General features: G+C 38.1%; 3 protein-coding genes, 3 long non-coding RNA genes and 1 pseudogene across 13 annotated transcripts; 5 read left to right on the top strand and 2 right to left on the bottom strand.

Moving 5' to 3' along the window:
• The first annotated feature begins 1,200 nt into the window (after positions 1 to 1,200).
• Positions 1,201 to 6,041, top strand: LOC125556674. 4 transcript variants are annotated; one of them, XM_048726748.1, is made up of 7 exons: positions 1,240 to 1,284; positions 2,665 to 2,713; positions 3,958 to 4,376; positions 4,709 to 4,771; positions 4,945 to 5,007; positions 5,207 to 5,257; positions 5,434 to 6,041. In XM_048726748.1, the coding sequence occupies exons 3-7, from the start codon at positions 3,963 to 3,965 to the stop codon at positions 5,965 to 5,967; spliced, it is 1,125 nt and encodes a 374-aa protein (XP_048582705.1). In that variant the 5' UTR covers positions 1,240 to 1,284; positions 2,665 to 2,713; positions 3,958 to 3,962; the 3' UTR covers positions 5,968 to 6,041. The 4 variants fall into 4 exon arrangements, with proteins under 4 accessions (XP_048582703.1, XP_048582706.1, XP_048582705.1 ...); XM_048726746.1 differs by lacking the exon at positions 2,665 to 2,713 and having other exon boundaries at positions 1,201 to 1,284; XM_048726747.1 differs by lacking the exon at positions 1,240 to 1,284 and having other exon boundaries at positions 2,492 to 2,713.
• Positions 6,042 to 6,642: 601 nt separating this feature from the next.
• LOC116606247 lies at positions 6,643 to 19,495 on the bottom strand. 4 transcript variants are annotated; one of them, XR_007307608.1, is made up of 8 exons: positions 18,960 to 19,484; positions 18,711 to 18,774; positions 9,619 to 9,730; positions 9,134 to 9,219; positions 8,826 to 8,917; positions 8,361 to 8,470; positions 7,337 to 7,553; positions 6,643 to 7,151 (listed from the first exon to the last, which is right to left on the bottom strand). It is a non-coding gene; the product is annotated as an uncharacterized LOC116606247 (long non-coding RNA). The 4 variants fall into 4 exon arrangements; XR_007307607.1 differs by having other exon boundaries at positions 7,337 to 8,470; positions 18,960 to 19,493; XR_007307609.1 differs by lacking the exon at positions 9,134 to 9,219 and having other exon boundaries at positions 7,337 to 8,470; positions 18,960 to 19,495.
• Positions 10,413 to 16,395, bottom strand: LOC116614621. The gene is made up of 2 exons (XR_007307611.1): positions 16,287 to 16,395; positions 10,413 to 11,594 (listed from the first exon to the last, which is right to left on the bottom strand). It is a non-coding gene; the product is annotated as an uncharacterized LOC116614621 (long non-coding RNA).
• On the top strand, positions 12,080 to 18,184 carry LOC116606246. Of its 2 annotated transcripts, XM_048726744.1 has the most exons (6): positions 12,080 to 12,359; positions 16,103 to 16,521; positions 16,850 to 16,912; positions 17,079 to 17,141; positions 17,346 to 17,396; positions 17,573 to 18,184. In XM_048726744.1, exons 1-6 carry the CDS (start codon positions 12,332 to 12,334, stop codon positions 18,116 to 18,118), a joined length of 1,170 nt encoding a protein of 389 aa, XP_048582701.1. In that variant the 5' UTR covers positions 12,080 to 12,331; the 3' UTR covers positions 18,119 to 18,184. The 2 variants fall into 2 exon arrangements, with proteins under 2 accessions (XP_048582701.1, XP_048582702.1); XM_048726745.1 differs by lacking the exon at positions 17,079 to 17,141 and having other exon boundaries at positions 12,085 to 12,359.
• A 348-nt stretch (positions 19,496 to 19,843) lies between the features above and the next one.
• Positions 19,844 to 21,426, top strand: LOC125561816 (annotated as a pseudogene).
• Positions 21,427 to 22,156: 730 nt separating this feature from the next.
• LOC125561964 lies at positions 22,157 to 22,698 on the top strand. The gene is made up of 3 exons (XR_007307672.1): positions 22,157 to 22,209; positions 22,372 to 22,557; positions 22,651 to 22,698. It is a non-coding gene; the product is annotated as an uncharacterized LOC125561964 (long non-coding RNA).
• Positions 22,699 to 23,625: 927 nt separating this feature from the next.
• LOC5507265 lies at positions 23,626 to 26,073 on the top strand. Its single transcript, XM_032375807.2, has 6 exons — positions 23,626 to 23,718; positions 23,802 to 23,899; positions 24,254 to 24,445; positions 24,600 to 24,695; positions 24,976 to 25,043; positions 25,142 to 26,073. Exons 3-6 carry the CDS (start codon positions 24,311 to 24,313, stop codon positions 25,245 to 25,247), a joined length of 405 nt encoding a protein of 134 aa, XP_032231698.2. The 5' UTR covers positions 23,626 to 23,718; positions 23,802 to 23,899; positions 24,254 to 24,310; the 3' UTR covers positions 25,248 to 26,073.
• The last annotated feature ends 1,440 nt before the right edge of the window (positions 26,074 to 27,513 follow it).

The raw sequence follows: 27,513 nt of genomic DNA, 5'->3' as shown, positions 1-27,513 counted from the left end.
GGACTCCTTATAGTGCGCTACGGGTTCGGTAGATGGGATAACTGGACTTCGTCATGGTGCGCCACGGGTTTGGTAGATGGGATAACTGGACTCGTTATGGTCAGCTACGGGTTGGGTAGATAGGATAACGCGACTCGCGCTAGGGTTGGGTAGATGGGATAACTGGACTGGTTATGGTTTTCCCACGGTCACGTGATTGATGACGTCATGCATAATAACCCTCTTACATTGCGAGGAAAGCGATTCTTGGTACATCCTGAAAATTTAAGGTGAATCGTCCACATTAAACAAAAGTTTAAGCCAATTTTCTTTAATTCGCGAATAGGAGGCTAACTTCACCGTTGGTCACAACCGCCAAGATCCCCCCAAGCCATGGGGCGGTAGCTCCAAGAGATCAACATTATGTGGCAAGCAAACCACGTACAGCAACAGCTTCGTGGGAAACCATGTCAATATTGCATTGCAGGTGTGTGTACATGTTAGGGTAGAATAGTGGCAACATTTACTAAAGTTAGAATTGATGTTAAAGATTTTTTTCACATTCCTGAGAAGAAACGGCGTAATCTTAAAAGCAAAGAAAAGCAATGACGTTAGATAGTATAAGAGGGCGATATCATATGCAATTGTAACATTTTGTTAAATAGCTTTAGGTTGGATCACGTAAACGCCATCATTTTAGCAAACAAAATACGAAAACATAACATTCACACTCTTTTAAGTCTTGTAGAAGCTTGCTGATATCGTAAAGTTTTTTTTTATTAAACCGCGCCAGTGAAGGATTTGTAAGGACGTACGAATTCACGCAAATAAACATCTATGAGTATATCTTCGACCTCTTATTTATGAAATAAACTTAGTTGGGATGTAAATTCGTCTGTGGTGGTTTTTCTTCCCTAGAAGCTCAATTTTACTAGTTTAGAGCGATATAAGTTTGCCTTTTATTAGCTTATTATTACAGTATGTTAATGATACAAGGCTTGAACCTTAATTCTGAATACCTCAGCTTTATTTCATAAATTAGATGTCGAAGATATATACTCATAGATGTTTATTTGCGTGAATTCGTACGTCCTTAGAAATCCTTTACTGACGCAGGTGGGAAGCCTGTGGATAAAGCTTAAAATATACATTTTTGTATTGGTTTAAAATACAATGGGCTTTCTAGCTTAGACGCCAGAGGAGGTTGGACACGGCTACGCAGGGCACGATGGGAAACATATCAATTTTCACTCATTTGATGCCTGACTTGACGAGACATGAGCTTCAGCAGAAACATCAAATCTGGTAAGAATTTAAAGAAAATAACAGCTACCGTATTATTTTCTTCTGTTTCAAGTAAACTTTATTTACTTATGTTAAATCGGAGTTTTAGAGTACGTTGAGTAAAAGTTAGTTGATCTACAAAGGCTGTGTGTAGACCAGAGTGAAGTTGGTTCCTTATTCGCAGTTCCTTTTTCGTCTGTTTTCTTATTCGCTCAGTTCCTTATTCAAATCCGGGGGGGTACTTACATGATACCTTTTAATTCGAGTTTAAACAGTATTTAGGCATAACAGTTTATTCAGAACAAGTCCAACAGCATTTTCGTCGATGCTTTAACGTGCTTTGCTGCTAACAAAGCTGTGAACATGAGACTCTATCTGCTACAAAAGGTCAAATTACGCAATGCGTGCAATCGCTTTCACAAATGAATCTAGCAAAAGAGAGGAAATCTACCCCTCATCTAATAAATGTATTTGTATCTTGGGCTTTATTTCCAAACGCATTAATATATTTAGAGGAGAAATGTTCACGCTTTACTTGACTACCTACGCGTGTAGAAGGAATTTGAACTTGCTAACAAAACCACAATTTGACAGATAGTGCTTGTTGTCAATTAACACCTTGGCTACTAGATATGGCTCTGACAAAACAAATAGATTAGTGCAGTGACACGAATAGGGAACTGTTCCTTATTCAAGTTAGTTTTCGCGAATAAGGAAATGGAATCTCCAAACGTCCCATTTCGTTTTACGACTTTATCCGAATAAGGATTAGACTATGAAGAGGATTGTCAGTGTTTGCTCATCATTTCTCAATAAAGGAAATAAAATTTCATAACTCCCGATTTCTCTTTAACTACTCCTTTCGAAAGAGTTCTCGAAAAAGGAAATGGTATTTCATAACTCCCGATCTCGTTTTAACTACTTATCCGAATAGACTAAAAAGGAATAGACTAAAAAGAGGGTCGTTTGAGTTTTCTAAACATTTTTCGAATAAGTAAATGGAATCTCCCAACGTCCGATTTCGTTTTACGACTTATCCGAATAAGGAATAGACTAAAGAGAGGGTTCTTTAGTATTTTCTAAACATTTCTCGAATAAGGAAATTGTATTTCATAACGCCTGATTTCGTTTTACCTACTTATCCGAATAAGCAATAGACTAAAAAGAGGGTTCTTTAGTACTTTCTAAACATTTCTCGTATAAGGAAATGGTATTTAATAACGCCTGATTTCGTTTTAACTACTGTTTCGGCATAAATCTATTACATAAGTGACAAGTGACAGTTTCGTTAATATCGATTTCAACCACGTGATTATAATCCATTGTAAATCAGTCAGATCAACAATAACCGAGATCGGAACTCTGAAATACAGCTAACCAGTACGATTACAAAACCTACAGCTAACCAGGACTTTGAGAATCAGAAAACACGATCGGATACGCCACAGAGGTAAGTTAATTTGTGAGTTTCAATAACTGTAAATAAGCTTTGATTCCATGCAATCAATGTAAATCAAATAACTTTCATTCATTCTAGATCGAATAAATATATCTTTACACATCGTTGGATTGTTATACGGTTTGTGGCGAAATCCTCACGAGAACCTAACGCAACAACTACCTATCCCAATAAGGAATAGACTAAAAACTGGATTGTCAGTGTTTGCTCATCATTTCTCAATAAAGGAAATGGAATTTCATAACGCCTGATTTCGCTTAAACGACGCCTTTCAAAAGAGTTCTCGAAAAAGGAAATGGTATTTCATAACTCCCGATCTTCTTTTAAACTTACTTATCCGAATAAGGAATAAACTCAAAAAGAAGATTGTCAGTGTTTTTTCAACATCTCTTGAAAAAGGAAATGGCATTACATAACGCCTGATTTCGTTTTTACTACTTTTTTACCGAAAAAGGAATGGAGTAAAAAGAAGATTGTTAGCGTGTTTTTTTTTTCAACATCTTTTGAATAAGGAGATGGTATTTTATAACGACCGATTTGGCTTTTACGAATTATAGGAATCGAACGAATTTCTCGAATAAGGAAATGGAATTAGCTTTAACGACGCGAATTATAAGGCCGAATGACTAGAAGGGCATGGTTGTCCCCACAATAATGTCCCTTTAACCGTGTCCCCTTCAAAATTTTCTACTCATGTTACGGCTTGTTTGGGTTTCCTAACATTTCTTGAAAAAGGAAATGGAATGTAAAAACTCCGTTTTTGTTTTTGCGAATTATTCAAATAAGGAAATAATGTGAACTTTAGAAGCACACTAGCATACACACATTGGAAATAATGCTATAATGCTTTCGTGCTCATTTTACGATACTCTTAAAATGTTTGTCTTTTAAAAACTATAATATAGTATTGCATTTAATGGGGAATTAGTTATCTTGTTGAAAATAGTGAGCTCACAGGGCCGTAGCAGGGGGTTTCCCCCCCCCCCCCCTTTCAATATTTTCACAAAATTTAAGGAAATGACCAGTAGGGACTGTACCCCCCCATAGTTTTCTTAATGTTTCTGTATTGTTCTCCCCCCACCCGCAATTTTGTTTTTAGCTCTCATTATATTTATTAGTGACATAAAATTGTTCGAAAGCTATAGAAAATCTACTAGCGAATAGTCGCGTCACAGATCAATCCCATCTCTATAATAATCTTACAGAAATTTGATTTTGATTAACCTTTATTTCAGAACCTATGACACTGACCATGCAGTGTAGGAACTCTATTGTATGTTCCATCGGAGAGAGTAGATGGAAAGGGTCCGAGCTCGCTCTACCGTGGCTCATTCCTGAGTATGTAATGAAACAAGGAGGTGGTTGGAGAAGGATACTGCCAATTAAAAGGGACTACCCAAAAGTTTACAGCCCCAATACCTCGTCTTCGGGAAATTCATCTGATTTGGAGTTTCTGGAGATCTCCCTCGACAAATCAGACTATTCAGACTCTGATACCATTGCAGAGTCTGATATTGATTTGATGACTCCGTCAATCGACATTTCCTCGCCGCCTCCGCCCCTTAGAATTGACCCACTCGTTACAACCCATCGGCCGGCCAACGTTTCAGGCACAGGGAGGGAATCTGTTATTATGGTGCCGATAAAATCCAAGGTAAGGCATATTCATTAGTACGTTATTGAACTTTATTTAAGGACTTTGACAAAATTTTACCATATACGAACAAGATTTACCATATACGAACAAGAACCTATAAGAAACTATAGCGTTTCATCAAATCTTGTTTCCCCTATATTAAAAACAAACTTTCGTTCGCTCTTTTTAACCATCCTTGAGAACCCAGGGGCGTTGAGGTCAGCGTAAACAAGGCCGGCGGAGGGGGATGTGGTAGAGGGGAGGGGGTGGAGGGGGGGGGGGGGGGAGGGGGTGGAGAAAAATCCCTTCTCACTCACTCACTCGCTTTATTTATTTTTATTTTTCTTTAGATGTGCGGAGAAGACGACGATAAGAAGTGGTACTCATCAATTCCAGCTTCCAGCTCTTCTGAAGTAAGAAGATCGCAATTATATATGAAATGTTATTTAAACTTCAGCAGTCCCCCCTTCTAAACAAGGCCGGCAAGGGAGGGGGATGAGGGTTGGGGGATTGGGAGAAGAAAAATCCCTTCTTTCTCACTCACTACTCACACACTCATTTACTCGCTTTATTTATTTTTATTTAGATGTGCGGAGAAAACGCCGATAAGAAGTGGTACTCATCAATCTCAACTACCAGCTCTTATGAAGTAAGAAGATCGCAATTATATATGAAATGTTATTTAAACTTCAGCAGTCCCCCTAAACAAGGCCGGCAAGGGAAGGGGATGAGGGTTGGGGGGGGGGGGGGGAGAAAAAAAATCCCTTCTTACTCACTCACTCACTCGCTCACAACATTTGTGATTACTGTGACATACATGATAATTACTGCGTGTTTAATATCTGCAGGATGAGGGATTACCAGGAGTCCGACAGAGACCATCCAAGGAAGTTGATAAGGTAGTTATCATCACCATTATTATTACCAGCCTCATTATCACTATAACCAATATCATCATTATCACCACAATCCCTTACACAGCTATCATCGTCATTATCATCATCATAGTGACAATTGATATTATTACTGATATGACAACAATGCCTACAAATGACATTATTATATAATTTCAAAGGAAAAAGACGTCGGTAGGCTATCAACCGAGACGCTGTCTGCATTGGGAGCTTGTGATATCCCAAAGAGCAGGATGTTTGAAGGAACCCTGGCATCCAAAACTGCTCAATTTCAGCTATCCGAAGAGGAATGGGAAAAAATACAGCCTCAAGAAACAAAGCATGGCTACAGTCAGTTCACGGGACCTTGGACTGACATTTTTAGTGACCATCTTAAAGTATCCAACAACTACTGTTCGCTAAAATTTACTTACAACAGAATTAAGTCAAAGAGATCCCGTAAGCACAGTGCGCCATTCTTCCGAGGAAAGGCCAGCTGCAGGAGGAAAGAATGTGGTGTTTCATTGGAATTGCAAATATCAATGGAAAACGTAGAGGAAAGAGTGATTGACGTGCAATACAGCACTTTCACAGTAAACCACGGACTGTCAATACCGTGTGCGAGGTTTATGAAAAAAGAAAAGCGTCAAGAGAGGGCCCAACAGCTAAAATCCTCCTCCCCCTCCAAACTTTACACTGTTAGTTTCAGAGAGTAGTTTTAACTCCAAAAAGGGAGTAAAAAACCGAGGTACAAAATGACTCCCTTTTTGGAGAAATTTTTTACTCCCTTTTTTCTACTCTCTCAAGGGAGTAGATTTTACCCCTGTAGGGGAGTAACTAAAGGGAGTGATTTACTAGGTTGCTTGCTATTACTCCATTAAAGGAGTACAATTTACCCTCAAAATGGAGTTATTTTTTACTCCTTTTTTTCCTACTCTCTCAGGGGAGTAAATTTTACCCACTTTAGGGGGTAGCTAAGTGGAGTAATTTACTAGGTTGCTTGTTGTTACTCCATTAAAAGAGTACAATTCACCCTCAAAATGGGAGTCAATTTTTACTCCCTATTTTATTTCCCCCTACTAATTGGGTAACTAAAGGGATGATTTCAACCCCCTCCACCCTGTTTTTTACAAAATGGCTGTTTAAACTCCACATACTTCGGGGGTTAATACTGGAGAAATTAGAGTAATTTAGAAACACCAAGGAAAAGACGTTATTATGAATTTGACAAATCATTTAATTAAACAATTCAGTTTAAAAAATAACAAAAATATAAGTTGAAAAAAATGTTTGAAAAATAATAGTCATTTGACATAAGGTATCCAGGACAAAATTACTAACAAGTGTTCCAACATAACAATCTGAAACAAACATACACAATATTAATTTTCTATAACAACTTTAACAGCTTTTGAACATTACCCTTTTTGGCGTCATTACGGTTTTCCAAAAGAACTGCCTCCTCCTCCATCTTTGTATATTCAGAAAAGAACCTAGAAGCCTAATGCCTCTATATGCACCATTTAAATTTGAACCTGGTAGGCTAGCTTGAAAAGATAACTAGGTTCTTCATATGCAGGGTTTACTGTGATCAGAATATACGGACAAAAACCAACTACAGTAACATAAGATATTCAAAATAAATATCTGGACAAATTTTAGGTGCAAGACTGATTACCAGGTTTTTACTAAGCTAAGTTATTCAATTTTGTGCTTCAAGTAACAGTTTATAAAGCATAGGCGCTTTAGATGTAAGTACAGTGATTAGTGAATAACTTAAGTTTACGAAGTTTTTATTCGTTTCTTGCGATTTACGCATTGATACATTCCTTATACCTCAAACTTCTTTCTTTTCTGGCTTTGCAACTCGAGCACATTTTACTATCTCTATCATAATGTCCTGCGAAGATAATAAGAGAAACACATAAGAAGGTAGTATTGCTTTGGAAGATAACAAAGAATCACAAAACATATCAGTCTAGTTCGAGAAATCCGCTCACGAACGATGATTTGATGCTGAAGTTGGTCGCACAAATCACATTTACTATTGAACCTATCACATTATAAAGCCTTTTACACACTAACCTTTTACTTCAATCCATTTTCTGCCATCAAATCCTTAAAAAATGTTTATTACGCGTAGAAAAGACGGGAATAAACGGCTATCCGTTTGGAGGCTGTGATAATGGCTTTCATTCGACCGTTATGATTTTGCGCCTTGGGTCCAAGCCCCTCTCGGCCACTAAAGCGAGGGACGCCCGGTGCATTTTGCTTTTACGGGCCCTGTTGAGCCGCCTTCTATCTGCAAAACATGATTTTATAATGTTCAAATCGGATCTAAGAATTTTATACAATTATCACCCTACCTATCTATCTTTTCAATGCAGTACTAATTATTCTGAGCGAATTCTGAAAGTACACCACATAAAACTCATGTTCGAGTCCAATGCCTGTCTTTGATTACATTTCCTATTGTTGTTGTAGTATAGCTGACAATATATGCAAGTATGGTGAGGCCTGTCATTGTATTGAAAATGTTCTTTTAGGATTTCCTAAGAATTTCCTAAGAGTTCCTAAATTGTAGAATGCTTCAAATCTTCTTCCTAAGATGTTCTTATCCAAATTATTCCGATTTTCTGGTCTACTGCTTATACTAGGAAATCCTAGGAATTTTTAGGAAGTTTAATCATATTTTGTTGTTTTGATCGAACTTAGGAAATCTTAGGAAACTCCTAGGCACAGGGTAGAGTTTTTTTGTCTCAACAATAGATACGATAAATTATTATTTTTATCTGTTGTCTTATATAATAAAGACTATCGTTTTCCTTCTTAAATCCAGCTAATTCAGAGTAAAAAAACAACTCGCTTTATTTTATATATTTGGTGTGGTTTGTTACTGCTCTAAAAAGATACAGCTGGAGTAAAAACTACTCTTTCAACACGAGATGGCTGGAGTAGTTTTTACTCTTCAAAACCTACCCCCTCAAAGGAGTACTTTTTTACTCCATTTCTTGACCATCTGGAGTAAAAATAACTCTGTTCACTTCAGATAGTTGGAGTAGCTTTTACTCTGCTAAAATTACGAGTCATTAGTTTTAGTCATACTCACTGTGTTAAGCCGGCTGCGCTTTCTCGGCCTGTTTAAGGTGGCATCATAACTGTCATTTGCTTTTGTGACATGCCCCCTCTTTTAAGTTCTGAAATGGACATGCATTGCAGCTGCAAAAAAAAAAAGGGAATTTGTCATCAGGGGCAGATGCAGGATTTTTCCATAGGGGTGGTTGCAGTACTAATTTGAACTGGTGGGGAGTATAATGGATCATTGATTAAATGGGTTTCATCATGGGTATACGTATAGGTGTATGGTGGATGTGTGCCTCTGGTCATGAGTCAAGGTTAGTAGCGAAGGACCTGTGAGGAAGCAGACGATTTTGCCTTAAATCTAAACAGTTTGGTTTCTTAACAATATCCAGGGTCCAGAATAAGCTTTTGAAAAAGGTTGTGTGCTGAGATGAACGGTCATACTCACTGTGGACCTGGCACACAGAGACAACTCTCCGTCACACAAACAAACCTTTTATGGCAGTTGACGATGACTTGCTATCCGTACTGCGCACTCCCGCAAATATGCCACGACCAACTTCTTTGTTGAAGTCATCATCATAACTAAAATAAACAATAACAAGATTTATTTTTTATTGTACTATATATTTATTTGAACCGGAACTTGAACAATCGTTAAATTATTATTACAATTATTAAAACATATTTAGTCAATTATTTGGCCAAAGAGCTTTAGAGACTGATCAGGTTTTGTTTTGTTTAGCCCTTCTAATTTCTAGGGTGTCAGGATGCCTGTGCCAAGTGATCAGATACACTTACGTTTTGCTGAAATCCCAGGTCATATGCTGATCAGTTCCATCTTCGTCGTCATGGCTGAGCTCTTTATAGACCTGCCTAACATTAGCCTAAAACAAAATGTTCTATCATTACAACTTGAAACTTCTTTGTAGGGATTTTGAATGACCAATACGCACACCTAATGCTTTAAAGGGTATAATCACTGTAAGGTGATTAGAATGTGAGAAATCAATACTCTCATATAATCAACATGAAAAATCTCTCTGCTACATATAAGCTATGAGTCATTATGAGTCCATTCGTCCAGCTTCAAAATGTCTACTCTACTCCATGGAATATTCAAGACCCCGGGGTGCTGGGGTGGGGTTCCCGAAATGTCAGCCGCAGCCGCTTGGCAAGAAAACATACAACTAGAAAATGGCTGTAGTAAAAGGTTTCGGAACAACCATCCTTTTGTCGACATGATTGTCTTTTTACAAAGGGAAAGGCCATCTTAACTATTTTACCTGCTTCTACTTTGTTTATAGTGTGGTATTTATACTTGAGAAGTTTAAAGACATCATCACACTTTGTCTTCCATGACTTTGAATTTTCCAAGCCTTCCATCTGTGTTTTAGCCTGAGTATGACATCAAATTATCACAATTAAGATGGATAATTAAATAATAACTGTAGCATAACATAAAAGCAATTGATTGTAGTGTCTAAACCTATATCTCATAATTATTTATAATATAGACACCAGTGTTTTGCTAGGTAATAAGCTTATATACACAAACGGTAAAATTATAATATAGGAAACTACATTCGGGACCCCGAATGATGAATTCTGATGAATCATTTGAAGCGATTTTGTCTGGTTTCTGTGTATGTCTATATAATTAAGATAAAAAACGGTGGTAGTAAGATTACATGGCCAATGCTTACAATTCAGCTTTCTCTGCTCTAATATTCGGACTCCAGCTTCATGGAGGACGCCATCTTGTGAGTGGAATACAAGTGTCACGTGGTTTTACTGTATGTAAGCGACATACAGAGAAACCACGTGACTGTTACGCAAGATACTAATATATCTTGACTGCGGGATTTTCGAACAATGTTTTAAGGGTAAAATAAATAAGTTATTTACCGACTTGAGGTCGGTCCGAATAGAGAAAAACTGTGACAGAGGTCTGGGAAATGCTGACCAAGGCCGGACCTCCCAGCCGTTCAATAACCTATATATTACACCGCCATCTGGTCGCTCTCGCCTTTTTTCCATCAAACCCGCGTATAAGAAACACACACAAAAAAACTCGACGATTTTCACTAGTATCTTGATGATGATTTTAGATGTTTGGCCTACTAAAAGCGACAACAAAACAATTTGTCGCACACGACTGTCACCGTCAAACACTAAGTGATATTAAAACACACCTTGCAGATATAAGTAAAGATAATCTAGTGAGTGTAAATCCATGCAAATCTAAATTTGATCTTTGAACTGTATTTGCACAAAATACAAACATGAAATTTACATACAAATTTACAACCCAAGCAAATTATTCAAAGTTGATCTTTGAACTGTATTTGCACAAAATAAAAACATGAAATTTACATAAAAATTTACCATCCAAGCAAATCAGTCAAAGTTGATCTTTGAAATGTTATTTGCACAAAATACAAACATGAAATTTACATACAAATTTAACATCCAAGCAAATTAATCAAAGTTGATCTTTGAAAAGTGTTTGCACAACATGCAAATATAAAATTTGTATACACGTTTACTACCAAAGCAAATCAGGCACCAAATATAGTGCCTGATATTTACATCATATTTGCGCGATAGGCAAAGTTGTGTAAATCCGTTTTTTCGTCCAGTGGCAAATAAACATCTATGAGTGTATCTTCGACCTCTAATTCATGAAATAAACTTAGTTGGGATGGAAATTTATCCGTCTGTGGTGGTTTTTCTTCCCTAGAAGCTCAATTTTACTAGTTTAGAGCGATATAAGTTTGTCTTTTATTAGCTTATTATTACAGTATGTTAATGATACAAGGCTTGAACCTTAATTCTGAATACCTCAGCTTTATTTCATAAGTTAGAGGTCGAAGAAATACCGCATCACAGTATGTTTTCTGCTCTTTTACCGCAATCTCGTACAAAAAAGGGCAAATGTCGCAATACCGCAAAACCCAACCCCTTGCTGGAGCACCACGCCGTGGAATTCATGACACGCTGGAAATTTCCTTCGGGCTTTTTCGGGGAGCAGGGAGGCGAATCCATTCACCATGAGCTTTTGCTCATACGGGTGGATACGGGTCATTACCCAAAGCATTACGTTGATCCATGTTGCTAGGACGATAGGCCCTGCACCGTGCGCACATCCAATCAAATAGCCGGCGGCCATGAATCGCCTCAAAGCCATCATTCAAGATCACTACGTGATCGTTGCACTGGGTATAACAGGAACGTCATTCCTGAGAAGAAACGGCGTAATCTTAAAAGCAAAGAAAAGCAATGACGTTAGAAAGTATAAGAGGGCGATATCATATGCAATTGTAATATTTTGTTAAATAGCTTTAGGTTGGATCACGTAAACGCCATCATTTTAGCAAACAAAATACGAAAACGTAACATTCATACTCTTTTAAGTCTTGTAGAAGCTTGCTGATATCGTAAAAAAATTTTTACTAAACCATAGCATTATGATAATATATTTAAACACAGGCTTCCCACCCGCGCCAGTGAAGGATTTGTAAGGACGTACGAATTCACGCAAATAAACATCTATGAGTGTATCTTCGACCTCTAATTCATGAAATAAACTTAGTTGGGATGGAAATTTATCCGTCTGTGGTGGTTTTTCTTCCCTAGAAGCTCAATTTTACTAGTTTAGAGCGATATAAGTTTGTCTTTTATTAGCTTATTATTACAGTATGTTAATGATACAAGGCTTGAACCTTAATTCTGAATACCTCAGCTTTATTTCATAAATTAGATGTCGAAGATATATACTCATAGATGTTTATTTGCGTGAATTCGTACGTCCTTAGAAATCCTTTACTGACGCAGGTGGGAAGCCTGTGGATAAAGCTGAAAATATACATTTTTGTATTGGTTTAAAATACAATGGGCTTTTTAGCTTAGACGCCAGAGGAGGGTAGACACGGCTACGCAGGGCACGATGGGAAACATATCAATTTTTCACTCATTTGATGCCTGACTTGACGAGACATGAACTTCAGCAGAAACATCAAATCTGGTAAGAATTTAAAGAAAATAACAGCTACCGTATTATTTTCTTCTGTTTCAAGTAAACTTTATTTACTTATGTTAAATCGGAGTTTTAGAGTACGTTGAGTAAAAGTTAGTTGATCTACAAAGGCTGTGTGTAGACCAGAGTGAAGTTGGTCCCTTATTCGCAGTTCCTTTTTCGTCTGTTTTCTTATTCGCTCAGTTCCTTATTCAAATCCGGGGGGGTACTTACATGATACCTTTTAATTCGAGTTTAAACAGTATTTAGGCATAACAGTTTATTCAGAACAAGTCCAACAGCATTTTCGTCGATGCTTTAACGTGCTTTGCTGCTAACAAAGCTGTGAACATGAGACTCTATCTGCTACAAAAGGTCAAATTACGCAATGCGTGCAATCGCTTTCACAAATGAATCTAGCAAAAGAGAGGAAATCTACCTCTCATCTAATAAATGTATTTGTATCTTGGGCTTTATTTCCAAACGCATTAATATATTTAGAGGAGAAATGTTCACGCTTTACTTGACTACCTACGCGTGTAGAAGGAATTTGAACTTGCTAACAAAACCACAATTTGACAGATAGTGCTTGTTGTCAATTAACACCTTGGCTACTAGATATGGCTCTGACAAAACAAATAGATTAGTGCAGTGACACGAAAAGGGAACTGTTCCTTATTCAAGTTAGTTTTCGCGAATAAGGAAATGGAATCTCCAAACGTCCCATTTCGTTTTACGACTTATCCGAATAAGGAATAGACTATGAAGAGGATTGTCAGTGTTTGCTTATCATTTCTCAATAAAGGAAAGGAAATTTCATAACTCCCGATTTCTCTTAAAATTCTCCTTTCTAAAGAGTTCTCGCAAAAGGAAATGGTATTTCATAACTCCCTATCTCGTTTTAACTACTTATCCGAATAAGGAATAGACAAAAAAGAGGGTCGTTTGTGTTTTCTAAACATTTCTCGAATAAGGAAATGGTATTTCATAACGCCTGATTTCGTTTTAACTACTTATCCGAATAAGGAATAAACTATGAAGAGGATTGTCAGTGTTTGCTCCTCATTTCTCAATAAAGGAAATTAAATTTCATAACTCCTGATTTCGCTTTAACTACTCCTTTCGAAAGAGTTCTCGAAAAAGGAAATGGTATTCCATAACTCCCGATCTAGTTTTAACTACTTATCCAAATAAGGAATAGACTAAAAAGAGGTTTTTTTTTATATTTTCTAAACATTTCTCGAATAAGGAAATGGTATTTCATAACGCCTGATTTCGTTTTACCTACTTATCCGAATAAGCAATAGACTAAAGAGAGGGTTCTTTAGTATTTTCTAAACATTTCTCGAAAAAGAAAATGGTATTTTGATAACGCCTGATTTCTTTTTAAATAACTATTCGAATAAGGAATCTACTTTAAAGAGGATTGTTAGTATTTTCTCACAATTTGTTTAGAGGATTATATTCGCGCTTTACTTGACTACGTACGTATGTCGTGTGAATTTGACCTTGCTAACAAAACCACAATTTGACAGATAGTGCTTGTTGTCAATTAACACCTTGGCTACTAGATATGGCTCTGTCAAAACAAATAGATTAGTGCAGTGACACGAATAGGGAACTGTTCCTTATTCAAGTTAGTTTTCGCGAATAAGGAAATGGAATCTCCCAACGTCCGATTTCGTTTTACGACTTTATCCGAATAAGGAATAGACTATGAAGAGGATTGTCAGTGTTTGCTCATCATTTCTCAATAAAGGAAATGAAATTTCGTAACGCCCGATTTCGCTTTAACGACTCCTTTCGAAAGAGTTCTCGAAAAAGGAAATGGTATTTCATAACTCCCTATCTCGTTTTAACTACTTATCCGATTAAGGAATAGACTAAAAAGAGGGTCGTTAATGTTTCCTAAACATTACTCGAATAAATAAATGGAATCTCCCAACGTCCGATTTCGTTTTACGACTTATCCGAATGAGGAATAGACTAAAGAGAGGGTTCTTTAGTATTTTCTAAACATTTCTCGAAAAAGGAAATGGTATTTCATAACGCCTGATTTCGTTTTACCTAATTATCCGAATAAGGAATAGACTAAAGAGAGGGTTCTTTAGTACTTTCTAAACATTTCTCGAATAAGTAAATGGAATCTCCCAACGTCCTATTTCGTTTTACTACTTATCCGAATAAGGAATAGACTAAAGAGAGGGTTCTTTAGTTTTTTCTAAACATTTCTCGAATAAGGAAATGGTATTTCATAACGCCTGATTTCGTTTTAACTACTGTTTCGGCATAAATCTATTACATAAGTGACAAGTGACAGTTTCGTTAATATCGATTTCAACCACGTGATTATAATCCATTGTAAATCAGTCAGATCAACAGTAACCGAGATCGGAACTCTGAAATACAGCTAACCAGTACGATTACAAAACCTACAGCTAACCAGGACTTTGAGAATCAGAAAACACGATCGGATACGCCACAGAGGTAAGTTAATTTGTGAGTTTGAATAACTGTAAATAAGCTTTGATTCCATGCAATCAATGTAAATCAAATAACTTTCATTCATTCTAGATCGAATAAATATATCTTTACACATCGTTGGATTGTTATACGGTTTGTGGCGAAATCCTCACGGGAACCTAACGCAACAACTACCTATCCCAATAAGGAATAGACTAAAAACTGGATTGTCAGTGTTTGCTCATCATTTCTCAATAAAGGAAATGGAATTTCATAACGCCTGATTTCGCTTAAACGACGCCTTTCGAAAGAGTTCTCGAAAAAGGAAATGGTATTTCATAACTCCCGAACTTCTTTTTAACTTACTTTTCCGAATAAGGAATAAACTCAAAAAGAAGATTGTCAGTGTTTTTTCAACATCTCTTGAAAAAGGAAATGGCATTACATAACGCCTGATTTCGTTTTTACTACTTTTTTTACCGAAAAAGGAATGGAGTAAAAAGAAGATTGTTAGCGTGTTTTTTTTCAACATCTTTTGAATAAGGAGATGGTATTTTATAACGACCGATTTCGTTTTTACGACCGATTTTCGTTTTAATTATAGGAATCGAACGAATTTCTCGAATAAGGAAATGGAATTAGCTTTAACGACGCGAATTATAAGGCCGAATGACTAGAAGGGCATGGTTGTCCCCCAAATAATGTCCCTTTAACCGTGTCCCCTTCAAAATTTTTCTACTCATGTTACGGCTTGTTTGGGTTTCCTAACATTTCTTGAAAAAGGAAATGGAATGTAAAAACTCCGTTTTTGTTTTTACGAATTATTCAAATAAGGAAATAATGTGAACTTTAGAAGCACACTAGCATACACACATTGGAAATAATGCTATAATGCTTTCGTGCTCATTTTACGATACTCTTAAAATGTTTGTCTTTTAAAAAACTATAATATGGTATTGCATTAAATGGGGAATTAGTTTAAGAGAATTTATCTTGTTGAAAATAGTGAGCTCACAGGGCCGTAGCAGGGGGTGCCCCCCCCCTTTCAATATTTTCACAAAATTTAAGGAAATGACCAGTAGGGACTGTACCCCCTCATAGTTTTCTTAATGTTTCTGTATTGTGCTCCCCCCACCCGCAATTTTGTTTTTAGCTCTCATTATATTTATTAGTGACATAAAATTGTTCGAAAGCTATAGAAAATGTACTAGCGAATAGTCGCGTCACAGATCAATCCCATCTCTATAATAATCTTACAGAAATTTGATTTTGATTAACCATTATTTCAGAGCCTATGACACTGACCATGCAGTGTAGGAACTCTATTGTATGTTCCATCGGAGAGAGTAGATGGAAAGGGTCCGAGCTCGCTCTACCGTGGCTCATTCCTGAGTATGTAATGAAACAAGGAGGTGGTTGGAGAAGGATACTGCCAATCCAAAGGGACTACCCAAACGTTTACAGCCCCAATACCTCGTCTTCGGGAAATTCATCTGATTTGGAGTTTCTGGAGATCTCCCTCGACAAATCAGACTACTCAGACTCTGATACCATTGCAGAGTCTGATATTGATTTGATGACTCCGTCAATCGACATTTCCTCGCCGCCTCCGCCCCTTAGAATTGACTCACTCGTTACAACCCATCGGCCGGCCAACGTTTCAGGCACAGGAAGGGAATCTGTTATTATGGTGCCGATAAAATCCAAGGTAAGGCATATTCATTAGTACGTTATTGAACTTTATTTAAGGACTTTGACAAAATTTTACCATATACGAACAAGATTTACCATATACGAACAAGAACCTATAAGAAACTATAGCGTTTCATCAAATCGTGTTTCCCCTATATTAAAAACAAACTTTCGTCCGCTCTTTTTAACCATCCTTGAGAACCCAGGGGCGTTGAGGTCAGCGTAAACAAGGCCGGCGGAGGGGGATGTGGTAGAGGGGACGGGGGGGAGGGGGGGGGGGGGGGAGGGGGTGGAGAAAAATCCCTTCTCACTCACTCGCTTTATTTATTTTTATTTTTCTTTAGATGTGCGGAGAAGACGACGATAAGAAGTGGTACTCATCAATTCCAACTTCCAGCTCTTCTGAAGTAAGAAGATCGCAATTATATATGAAATGTTATTTAAACTTCAGCAGTCCCCCCTTCTAAACAAGGCAGGCAAGGGAGGGGGATGAGGGTTGGGGGATTGGGAGAACAAAAATCCCTTCTTTCTCACTCACACACTCATTCACTCGCTTTATTTATTTTTATTTAGATGTGCGGAGAAAACGCCGATAAGAAGTGGTACTCATCAATCTCAACTACCAGCTCTTATGAAGTAAGAAGATCGCAATTATATATGAAATGTTATTTAAACTTCAGCAGTCCCCCCTCCTAAACAAGGCCGGCAAGGGAAGGGGATGAGGGTTGGGGGGGGGGGGGGGGAGAAAAAAAATCCCTTCTTACTCACTCACTCACTCGCTCACAACATTTGTGATTACTGCGACATACATGATAATTACTGCGTGTTTAATATCTGCAGGATGAGGGATTACCAGGAGTCCGACAGAGACCATCCAAGGAAGTTGATAAGGTAGTTATCATCACCATTATTATTACCAGCCTCATTATCACTATAACCAATATCATCATTATCACCACAATCCCTTACACAGCTATCATCATCCTTATCATCATCATAGTGACAATTGATATTATTACTGATATGACAACAATGCCTACAAATGACATTATTATATAATTTCAAAGGAAAAAGACGTCGGTAGGCTATCAACCGAGACGCTGTCTGCATTGGGAGCTTGTGATATCCCAAAGAGCAAGATATTTGAAGGAACCCTGGCATCCAAAACTGCTCAATTTCAGCTATCCGAAGAGGAATGGGAAAAAATACAGCCTCAAGAAACAAAGCATGGCTACAGTCAGTTCACGGGACCTTGGACTGACATTTTTAGTGACCATCTTAAAGTATCCAACAACTACTGTTCGCTAAAATTTACTTACAACAGAATTAAGTCAAAGAGATCCCGTAAGCACAGTGCGCCATTCTTCCGAGGAAAGGCCAGCTGCAGGAGGAAAGAATGTGGTGTTTCATTGGAATTGCAAATATCAATGGAAAACGTAGAGGAAAGAGTGATTGACGTGCAATACAGCACTTTCACAGTAAACCACGGACTGTCAATACCGTGTGCGAGGTTTATGAAAAAAGAAAAGCGTCAAGAGAAGGCCCAACAGCTAAAATCCTCCTCCCCCTCCAAACTTTTACTTCAGGGGTTAATACTGGAGAAATTAGAGTAATTTAGAAACACCAAGGAAAAGACGTTATTATGAATTTGACAAATCATTTAATTAAACAATTCAGTTTAAAAAATAACAAAAATATAAGTTGAAAAAATGTTTGAAAAATAATAGTCATTTGACATAAGGTATCCAGGACAAAATTACTAACAAGTGTTCCAACATAACAAAGCTGAAACAAACATACACAATATTATTTTTCTATAACAACTTTAACAGCTTTTGAACATTACCCTTTTTGGCGTTATTACGGTTTTCCAAAAGAACTGCCTCCTCCTCCATCTTTGTATATTCAGAAAAGAAGCTAGAAGCCTAATGCCTCTATATGCACCATTTAAATTTGGACCTGGTAGGCTAGCTTGAAAAGATAACTAGGTTCTACATGCAGGGTTTACTGTGATCAGAATATACGGACAAAAACCAACTACAGTAACATAAGATATTCAAAATAAATATCTGGACAAATTTTAGGTGCAAGACTGATTACTAGGTTTTTACTAAGCTAAGTTATTCAAATTTTGTGCTTCAAGTAACAGTTTATAAAGCATAGGCGCTTTAGATGTAAGTACAGTTCCTTATACATTCCTTATACCTCCAACTTCTTTCTTTTCTGGCTTTGCAACTCGAGCACATTTTACTATCTCTATCATAATGTCCTGCGAAGATAATAAGAGAAACACATAAGAAGGTAGTATTGCTTTGGAAGATAACAAAGAATCACAAAACATATCAGTCTAGTTCGAGAAATCCGCTCACGAACGATGATTTGATGCTGAAGTTGGTCGCACAAATCACATTTACTATTGAACCTATCACATTATAAAGCCCATTACACACTAACCTTTTACTTCAATCCATTTTCTGCCATCAAATCCTTAAAAAATGTGAATTACGCGTAGAAAAGACGGGAATAAACGGCTATACGTTTGGAGGCTTTCGTTCGACCGTTATGATTTTGCGCCTTGGGCCCAAGCCCCTCTCGGCCACTAAAGCAAAGGACGCCCGGTACATTTAGCTTTTACGGGCCCTAGTGAGCCGCCTTCTATCTGCAAAGCGGGACTTCTTTTTTTTATAATCTCAAGTAGCATTTCTATTAGAAACAATATATATGATTTTATAATGTTCAAATCGGATCTAAGAATTTTATACAATTATCACCCTACCTATCTTTCTTTTAAATGCAGTACTAATTATTCTGAGCGAATTCTGAAAGTACACCACATAAAACTCATGTTCGAGTCCAATGCCTGCCTTTGATTACATTTCCTATTGTTGTAGTATAGCTGACAATATATGCAAGTATGGTGAGGCCTGTTATTGTATTGAAAATGTTCTTTTAGGATTTCCTAAGAATTTCCTAAGAGTGCCTAAATTGTAGAATGCTTCAAATCTTCCTAAGATTTTCTTATCCAAATTATTCCGATTTTCTGGTCTACTGCTTATACTAGGAAATCCTATGAATTTTTATCATATTTTGTTGTTTTGATCGAACTTAGGAAATCTTAGGAAACTCCTAGGCACAGGGTAGAGTTTTTTTGTCTCAACAATAAATACGATAAATTATTATTTTTATCTGTTGTCTTATATAATAAAGACTATCGTTTTCCTTCTTTAATCCAGCTAATTCAGAGTAAAAAACAACTCGCTTTATTTTATATATTTGGTGTGGTTTGTTACTGCTCTAAAAAGATACAGCTGGAGTAAAAACTACTCTTTCAACACGAGATGGCTGGAGTAGTTTTTACTCTTCAAAACCTACCCCCTCAAAGGAGTACTTTTTTACTCCATTTCTTGACCATCTGGAGTAAAAATAACTCTTTTCACTTCAGATAGTTGGAGTAGCTTTTACTCTGCTAAAATTACCCCCCAGAAAAGAGTACTTTTTACTCCATTATTTGACCAACAAGAGTGAAAATCACTCTTTTTCTAAGAAACATTCGATACTAATTCTCAGCAGAGTAAAACTTACTCCGTTAAGGGAGTAAACAAAAAAATACTCCTCAGTGGAGTAGTTTTTACTCCAATAAAGGAGTTCAAATTACTCCTTTAAAAGTACTCCATCGCAAAGAGTAGTTTTTACTCTCTGAGTGGAGTAAAAATAACTCCCTGAAACTAACAGTGTACCACCAGTCCCTGGCATCAATGACCTCTGACGCCTTCCTTTCGGGAAATCGAGACCAGGTAGGGTCGAAAGCCGTCCTCCGCCGCATATCGAGCGAGGCTAAAAGAGGAGGAGCTGAGTGCTGACCTCATCCAAAGCCTTGTTCTCATAAAACGAGACATCGCATCGCAGGATGAGGCAGCAGCAACGAAAGTTGGTCCCGAGCATTTCAAAAAGAGAAAGTTATTTGGATATGTACAACAAATCCATGCAGAGCCGTTCACCATCATGTTATGGAACGAGGCGTCTTTGGCACGACTTATCACCACAAGTAACTGCTCATTGGGATGCCACTGGTTCCATTGTTAAGATGGCAAGCCAAAGTAAAAAAACCCTTTACTATTACGCCCTCGTTCTTGCAAGTCCACATGGGGGAGTAAGCACCACTGGCAGTGGCTGAAATGGTGACTAATAGCCACACCATGACAAGCCTGGCAAATTTCTTAGCCCAGTTCAGGCACTGTGAAGCTAAGATATTTGGATATAGGTCAGTCTCCAAGCCTCTTCGAATGGAAAGCGACTTCAGCTGGCCCTTTGTGTTGGCAACCTTGAAGGAATTTAACGGTGAATGCTTCAGCGAATTTCTGGAGAGGGCATGGTGCATGGCTACCAAGTCGTGCTTAAAGCGAGACAGTAATATGGTCAACCCACATACTTGTTCAAGTCATGTGATGCACACATTTCCTTGCAATGCAAAAAGAGGTAAGTGTAATTGTTAAGTCTGCAGTTTTTGCACAGGGTCTCTATATGCAATTTCTTTGCATATTTCACAACAAAGCCATCGCTATAAGATTAAGCTCTCTATAAGAAGGGACATTACAACGAATTGCTATATGACCTCAAACATGCATTTTTCATGCGTTTTTTGCCCGAAAGCGAATCAGTTAGAGGAAGCCAGGTCAGGGGCGTAGCCAGGAGGATGGCCCAAGGGGCCTTCCCTTCTCCCCCTTCTAGCAGGCAAATACAGTAAACGTATGGGGCAGTATTCAAAATACAGGAGAAAATGCCTTATAAGGACCTTCTTATAGGCCCTTATATGTCTTTTGGCCCCTCTCCTATTACAAATCCTGGCTACGCCCCTGCAGGTTGAAGATCAATAACAATGTTCATACAATGTAATGCGAACAAACCTAAACACACGCGTTGTGTGTATTCTAGTTGTTGGTTTTTTTTTAATCGTGTGAATGTCTAACTGGGCAATTTTATAAGCAGGTGTAATGGAGCACAATTCCCCTTCGCCATGCATACGTTTGCGTTGCTGGTGAATGCTTTGACGCTTGAGCACGCCGATGCGTATATCGTGCATATAACAAAAGTGCATGGAGTCTAGTGATCTTCGACGTCCCGCCTCATCACAGTGGAAGATTCGTTTTTCTACGAACTGTGCACTGAAGCTTCATCTGCTAGCCCGTTTAAAGAACACTTTGAAAAATTGATAGAGTCGACAGGGCACGATAACACCAACAACCAAGACGAAAAGAAGTTTCGTCTCCCTACCTTCCCCTTATGGTCTGGAATTCTCTTGAATTTAGAAGGTAAGTGATTGAAACCGAAAGTGAAGGACGTCATTGCGAATTCGTACTTGGCTATGAAAGGCTTTCAGAATATACAATGCATAACCGCAACTTAATGCACAGTCCACAATATAAGGATAGGTGACCGCTGTATGTGCCCTAAAATGGCTTCAAAACTTTTTCAAGCTAAAAAAATATGTTTAGCTTTCAGGAGGCAACGAGCATTTTGTTGATAGGGGACGACTACAACTTATCATTGATTTTAGAAAGAACTCTGGATAAATGTTTTAACCGAACCCTAGAAACAAAGAAAATTGATGATCATTTACCTTCTTTAATATTGTTTTTTTTATGTTTTTTTATATATTTAAGGCCAGGAAATCTCCCGAAAAGAAGATGGGGAAGAAGGCTGTGAGGTTGGTCTTACGTATGCTCGCCTTTGCACTAATGATTACAGGCTAGGAGTAGGTCTTTGTCAATTATTTTGTTAACACGAAATGGTGTGACCACCCGTATTACTTTATCTGTTATGGAACATTTTAAGATATAATCTTTGTATTGTTTTTTCTTATTCTAAGATGATTACCCGGCTGACAAATGCAACTGCAGAAAATTGGTTCAAACTTGTTAAAGTTGACGACTTCTACAGACAAAAGCATTTCCGCCCAGACGTTTTTGCTAGAAAGCAGCATTCCAACATGAAAGGGAGGCAAAGAATGTTTCTGGAAAGCTTTCTTAGGAAGCAAGATGGCAAGCAGACAGAGGTAATTGCCTGTAATCCTAAAATCTTAGAACCCCAAAATATAGTTTCTGTTTCTGTGGGATATGGCGATATTACTATTTTATACAAATTGCAGATGAAGCGTGGACAAACAAAAAGGATTTTGCGGTCTTTGAACGAGAGTACAGGTAAACATACGTATTCTACATACTTGTTACAAGAGAACACACTAGTGGGGAAACCATATGAAATGGAAATCGAAAATATAGTTTGAGCACCTCTAACTATAACACACTTAAGGAAAAGCATAGTAACGCTCCAAGTATACCATACATGTGTTAATTTAAAAAAATAGTACCTTTTGCGTTCATAGACCAAAGAATGAAGAGACCGACAACGACGACCACGCTCTATTTGAGGAAAAGTGGATGAAACGTCAAAGGTCAACAAACACAAACAAGCACGGGCGTTACCAGCAACCTCCAAAGCAAGAGTTTCCTCCTTCACTAGCTGATAAAAAGGCAACAGGCAGTTAAAGGTTGGTTTGGGCTATTTTGTCTGTCACTTTAATGACGTGCTTTCGTTATTTATTGGGATGAAAAAGGGGCCTCAAAGAGTTCCTGAAAGATTGGTTTTCGCAAGACGTGCTCTTGTATGCTCGCGCATTTTCCATCTTTTTTGCTTATTGTTTTATTTTTATTGGGCCAGGCGCGTAAACAGGGGGGTGCACAGGGTGCGCGTGCACCCCTCTTCTCCTTGGAGGCCAAAAAGTGGGTCATTTCTTTTTAAGGAATCTTCAAATATTATGCTTTTTCCATATCATCCTTATGACTGCGCATCCCTCCGCCATTCCTGGGAACGCGCCTGTGGGCAGAGTATATCGCCGGTTCTCGCATACTTAAAAGTAGGAAATACAGTAGGAAAATCAAGAGAGCTGGTTTTTCACCAAATAGGGAGGTCGCTGCCAAAAAAAGAAAACAATCCACAAAAAAAGAAAGGCAACTGCTTCTAAACATACAATTAACGTGGGGTGGGATATCCTTATTATGCTATTATTGCGGAGTTGATCTTTTTTTGTATTGGTTCATAATAACGTCTTAAAGGTCATTTGGGCTATCGACTATTCTTTTCAAACTAGGCCACGAATGCCCCCGAAGAAAAGTCCAAAGGCAAACAAGAGGATTGCAGGATTGGCATTCAGACGGTAACAGACTATTGTCGAGCTTTCAGCGAACCTATATTTTACATGAACAAGACATCTATCGTACCTAATTTCTTCTTTTTCAGTAATCTTGGACTTGTGCTCGGACTTAAAAACCTTGGCAACACGTGTAACGCGACACTACAGATGTTAGCTAGAGATTCAGTGATAGATAAACTTATTGGTAATTATGTCAAATAACTTCTATGGTACAAACCAAAGCCGTATTACCTTGTAAGAAGGGCATGAAGACACCCGTATATCCCTCTACAATATAAAGCGAAATTTCTAGTTTGAGAAGACTCTGCGTTACTAATATATTTCACCACGATATTCCAGCATCTAAGCTCAATTTTTTTTGCAAAAACTCAAAGAAAATGTTGAAGAGGAGAAGAACTTTTTTAACGCTGTGTAATAGGGGAATATCGTACGGGTGCCATACAGGAATTATAGCCCAAGAGCGCGAGTGCCCGCGCAATCGGTCAACTTGACCTATAAACGTCAGCACACTGCTCACTACCTTATGTTATTTTCACAGAAAGCTGCTGCAACCAACAGAAAACCGAGAAGGAAACGAGGGCCAGAACAAGTTCGGATGATGAAGTCACCATTCTACCCTCTATCGCCCTCTATCGCTCTTAACTGCGATGTTCAAAATGTTGCGGAGACAATGAGGGAGTTAAGGGACGTTGGCTCAAATACATGTCCAGTCCGACCTGAGAGTGTTCTTGTAAGTGAGAGGTCAAGTCCCAAACGTCAGTGGTATATTAGCTTCCTTTCTCAAGAAAATGGACAAAACAGGCTATATTGGAAATGCATATCCATCGTATCCTGGATTACTATGTTTAATTGCGGGATTTATAGCGACTTTTTTTCACTTTCAGGAATTCCTTCGAAAGCATAGCGGGATGTTTGCTGCAGGAATGCAACATGACTCTCAAGAGTGTTTTGCAGTTCTACAGGAGCATTTGTTTGCCCAGGTATTACACAGAAAAAGAATAGAAAACAGACCGGTTAGCCAGTTATGTAATCGCCTCTTTTTCCTTTTGTTTTGTAGTCTGTATAAGCAAATAAATATGAGTTACCATGTGCTGCTGGGGCGATTGGCGATTATGTACTGTAACTTGGAAATCCAGTGTGCATAATAACAGTCTCCTCCTGTTATGGCCTTTGTGGCGTTTTCCTAAGACACTCCCAGTAAGGGCATAGTACTGTGTGTCGATGACCCATGAAAACAAAATGCTTATTTTCCACTTCCAGCTACCAGGTGAATCTCGTCTAAAGGAATCAATCATCACCAACCGCAGATGTCTAAAGTGTGGCTTCAGGTACAGGTTTTGAAATGGATGCGTTGTTGTCACTCGGTATGCGCAGTCAGATGAAAATTTTGTTGCTGATACTATGATTTGATTTTTATCCATTAAAGAAAGTGGCATCAATCGAAGATTTTCTCACACTTCCCGTTGCTCTACCGGAGCATGGGGAAAGCTTGGGCGAGTCATTGGATTGATATTTCTCTGATGAGGTTTTAGAAGGGAATAATAAAGTGTAAGTGTGAAAATAAGTTACGGATATATAACTGATGAACAATGGCCTTTTTCTATATAGTTGTAAAACGGCTCTGTAGAGTTTGAGCACTACAGTTATTTTGTCAGCTTCAGAGTGACGTGTTCTTACTACTTTTTTCATGCATTTCAAGTCATCTTTGCCAGGATTCACAAGTTACGGTAAAACAAAAAATAAAAACGCTTGCAAAAACACCGCGACATACATTCCTTAAAAATGGTCTTGCGGGCAGGGTAGCTGTCAGGTGCGTAACAAGGATTTGCTGAGGCGGGATGCATACAACACATTCTTAAATATTTTGAATTATTCTCATTTAGCATTTTCCGCTAAATATGCGACTTAATCTTTAAAAAAACCTCAAGATTCCGCCGGAATCTAGAAATTTTTGGAACCAAAGACAGCCGTACTGTTGAAACTATTAAAAAGAAGCTCGAAGTGCAATAAATGCAAAGATATAGCCTGGTTTCTGTTGGAGAATGACAAAAAACAAGCAATCAACAAATCTATTGATTTCAACTGCATGATTTTTAATTTTATTTTTTAACTTCTTTTTACACTAAATTTAGCAAAGGGTATCGAATCATCATGCTACCTGCCATCATATTTCCTAATTCTAGCTACAACGTTTATCTTCTTGCATGAATAAGGCAAAAGGAACACAATATCGTCTTCAAGGGTCTATGTTTTTATGAAAAAACAAAACAATTCGACCGCACGTTCAGTAAAATCTGTTTATAGTGTCATTTTAATATAGAAATTACTGCATTTCCTCTTGAATGAATATCATTCCGACAAAAAATGTATAAAATAGTTATCATTTAACAATTAGGTAAGAATGCTGCGTGGGATTAGAAATTCTGCGGTTACTGTATATGGTCGCATTTCTCTGTGCCACTAGGACCACCGCGGGCCAACGACCACAGAATTTCTGGCCCACTCGTCATGCCAAGAGCACAGAATTTCTGGCCCACTATAGTCATGCCACGAGCACGGAGTTTCTGGTCCATGTGGGCCAGAACTTCGGTACTCGTGGGATAAATAGTGGGCCAGAAATTCCGTGCTCATGGCATGACTAGTGGGCCAGAAATTCCGTGTTCATGGCATGACTAGTGGGCCAGAAATTCCGTGTTCATGGCATGACTAGTGGGCCAGAAATTCCGTGCTCATGGCATGACTAGTGGGCCAGAAATTCCGTGCTCATGCCCACGACCACAGAATTTCTGGCCCACGAACAGCCATGAACACGGAATTTCTGGCCCACGAACAGCCATGAACACGGAATTTCTGGCCCACTAGTTATGCCACGAGCACGGAATTTCTGGTCCACTAACAGCCATGAACACGGAATTTCTGGCCCACGAACAGCCATGAGCACGGAATTTCTGGTTCACGAACAGCCATGAGCACGGAATTTCTGGTCCACGAACAGCCATGAGCACGGAATTTCTGGTCCACGAACAGCCATGAGCACGGAATTTCTGGTCCAAAATAAATTATCAATAAATACAAGAAAGGTTGCATTAGATTATTAGTAATAGGTAGCCCCATTTTCGCTCGGAATATCCAAAATATTTGAAAATAAGAATAGAAAGAAAGAAAAGAAACTGTTCAGCCTTTAGTTTCTTAAATTTAAAAATTATATTAATTAGTACTGCCTCCTTCTTCATCTACATTGCCTTTTAAATTTTCTAAATCAGCTAAAACTCTGCTACGTAGTAGCTCCTTTTCACTTTCTATAGAAACCATGATACAGTTTCGTCCCTCTTGCAAGATGGTGGCCATTGCAATGGCTGAAGGTAGAAATAAGAGAACAGAATCGCCTTCACCACAACACTTTACTCACTAGAGTGGCAATACCATTGTCATTCTTTCCTTGTCAAAAAGTTGTTTTTCTTGGACATCTTTGGCCAAAACCGACAAAATCTGGTAGCTTCCAGATGGCTTTGCTCATAGTTGTTTTTGCAAATCATCCAAAAAGGTTTTATTTACTTCCCTGCTTTGTCTTTGCTTGGGAGGGAGCACCAGCTTCTCAATAGGAATGAAGTGCACAAGATCTGGAAAAAAACAATTTTCACTAAATTAATGCTGGACCCCCAAAAGGGGGGGAATTTGAAAGAAATGCCCACATTTAACTCAAGAAGTGGATACATCTGTAGTGAATCAAATAAGAATTTAAGAATGTATGTCATTGCGTGACATTTATTTTTTAGTCTAATATAATTCAACTCTATG

The sequence above is a fragment of the Nematostella vectensis genome, chromosome 4, assembly GCF_932526225.1.
Source record: "Nematostella vectensis chromosome 4, jaNemVect1.1, whole genome shotgun sequence".
In the NCBI taxonomy this organism is placed as follows: Eukaryota; Metazoa; Cnidaria; class Anthozoa; order Actiniaria; family Edwardsiidae; genus Nematostella; species Nematostella vectensis.
This window is presented reverse-complemented; position numbering and strand designations above follow the sequence as displayed.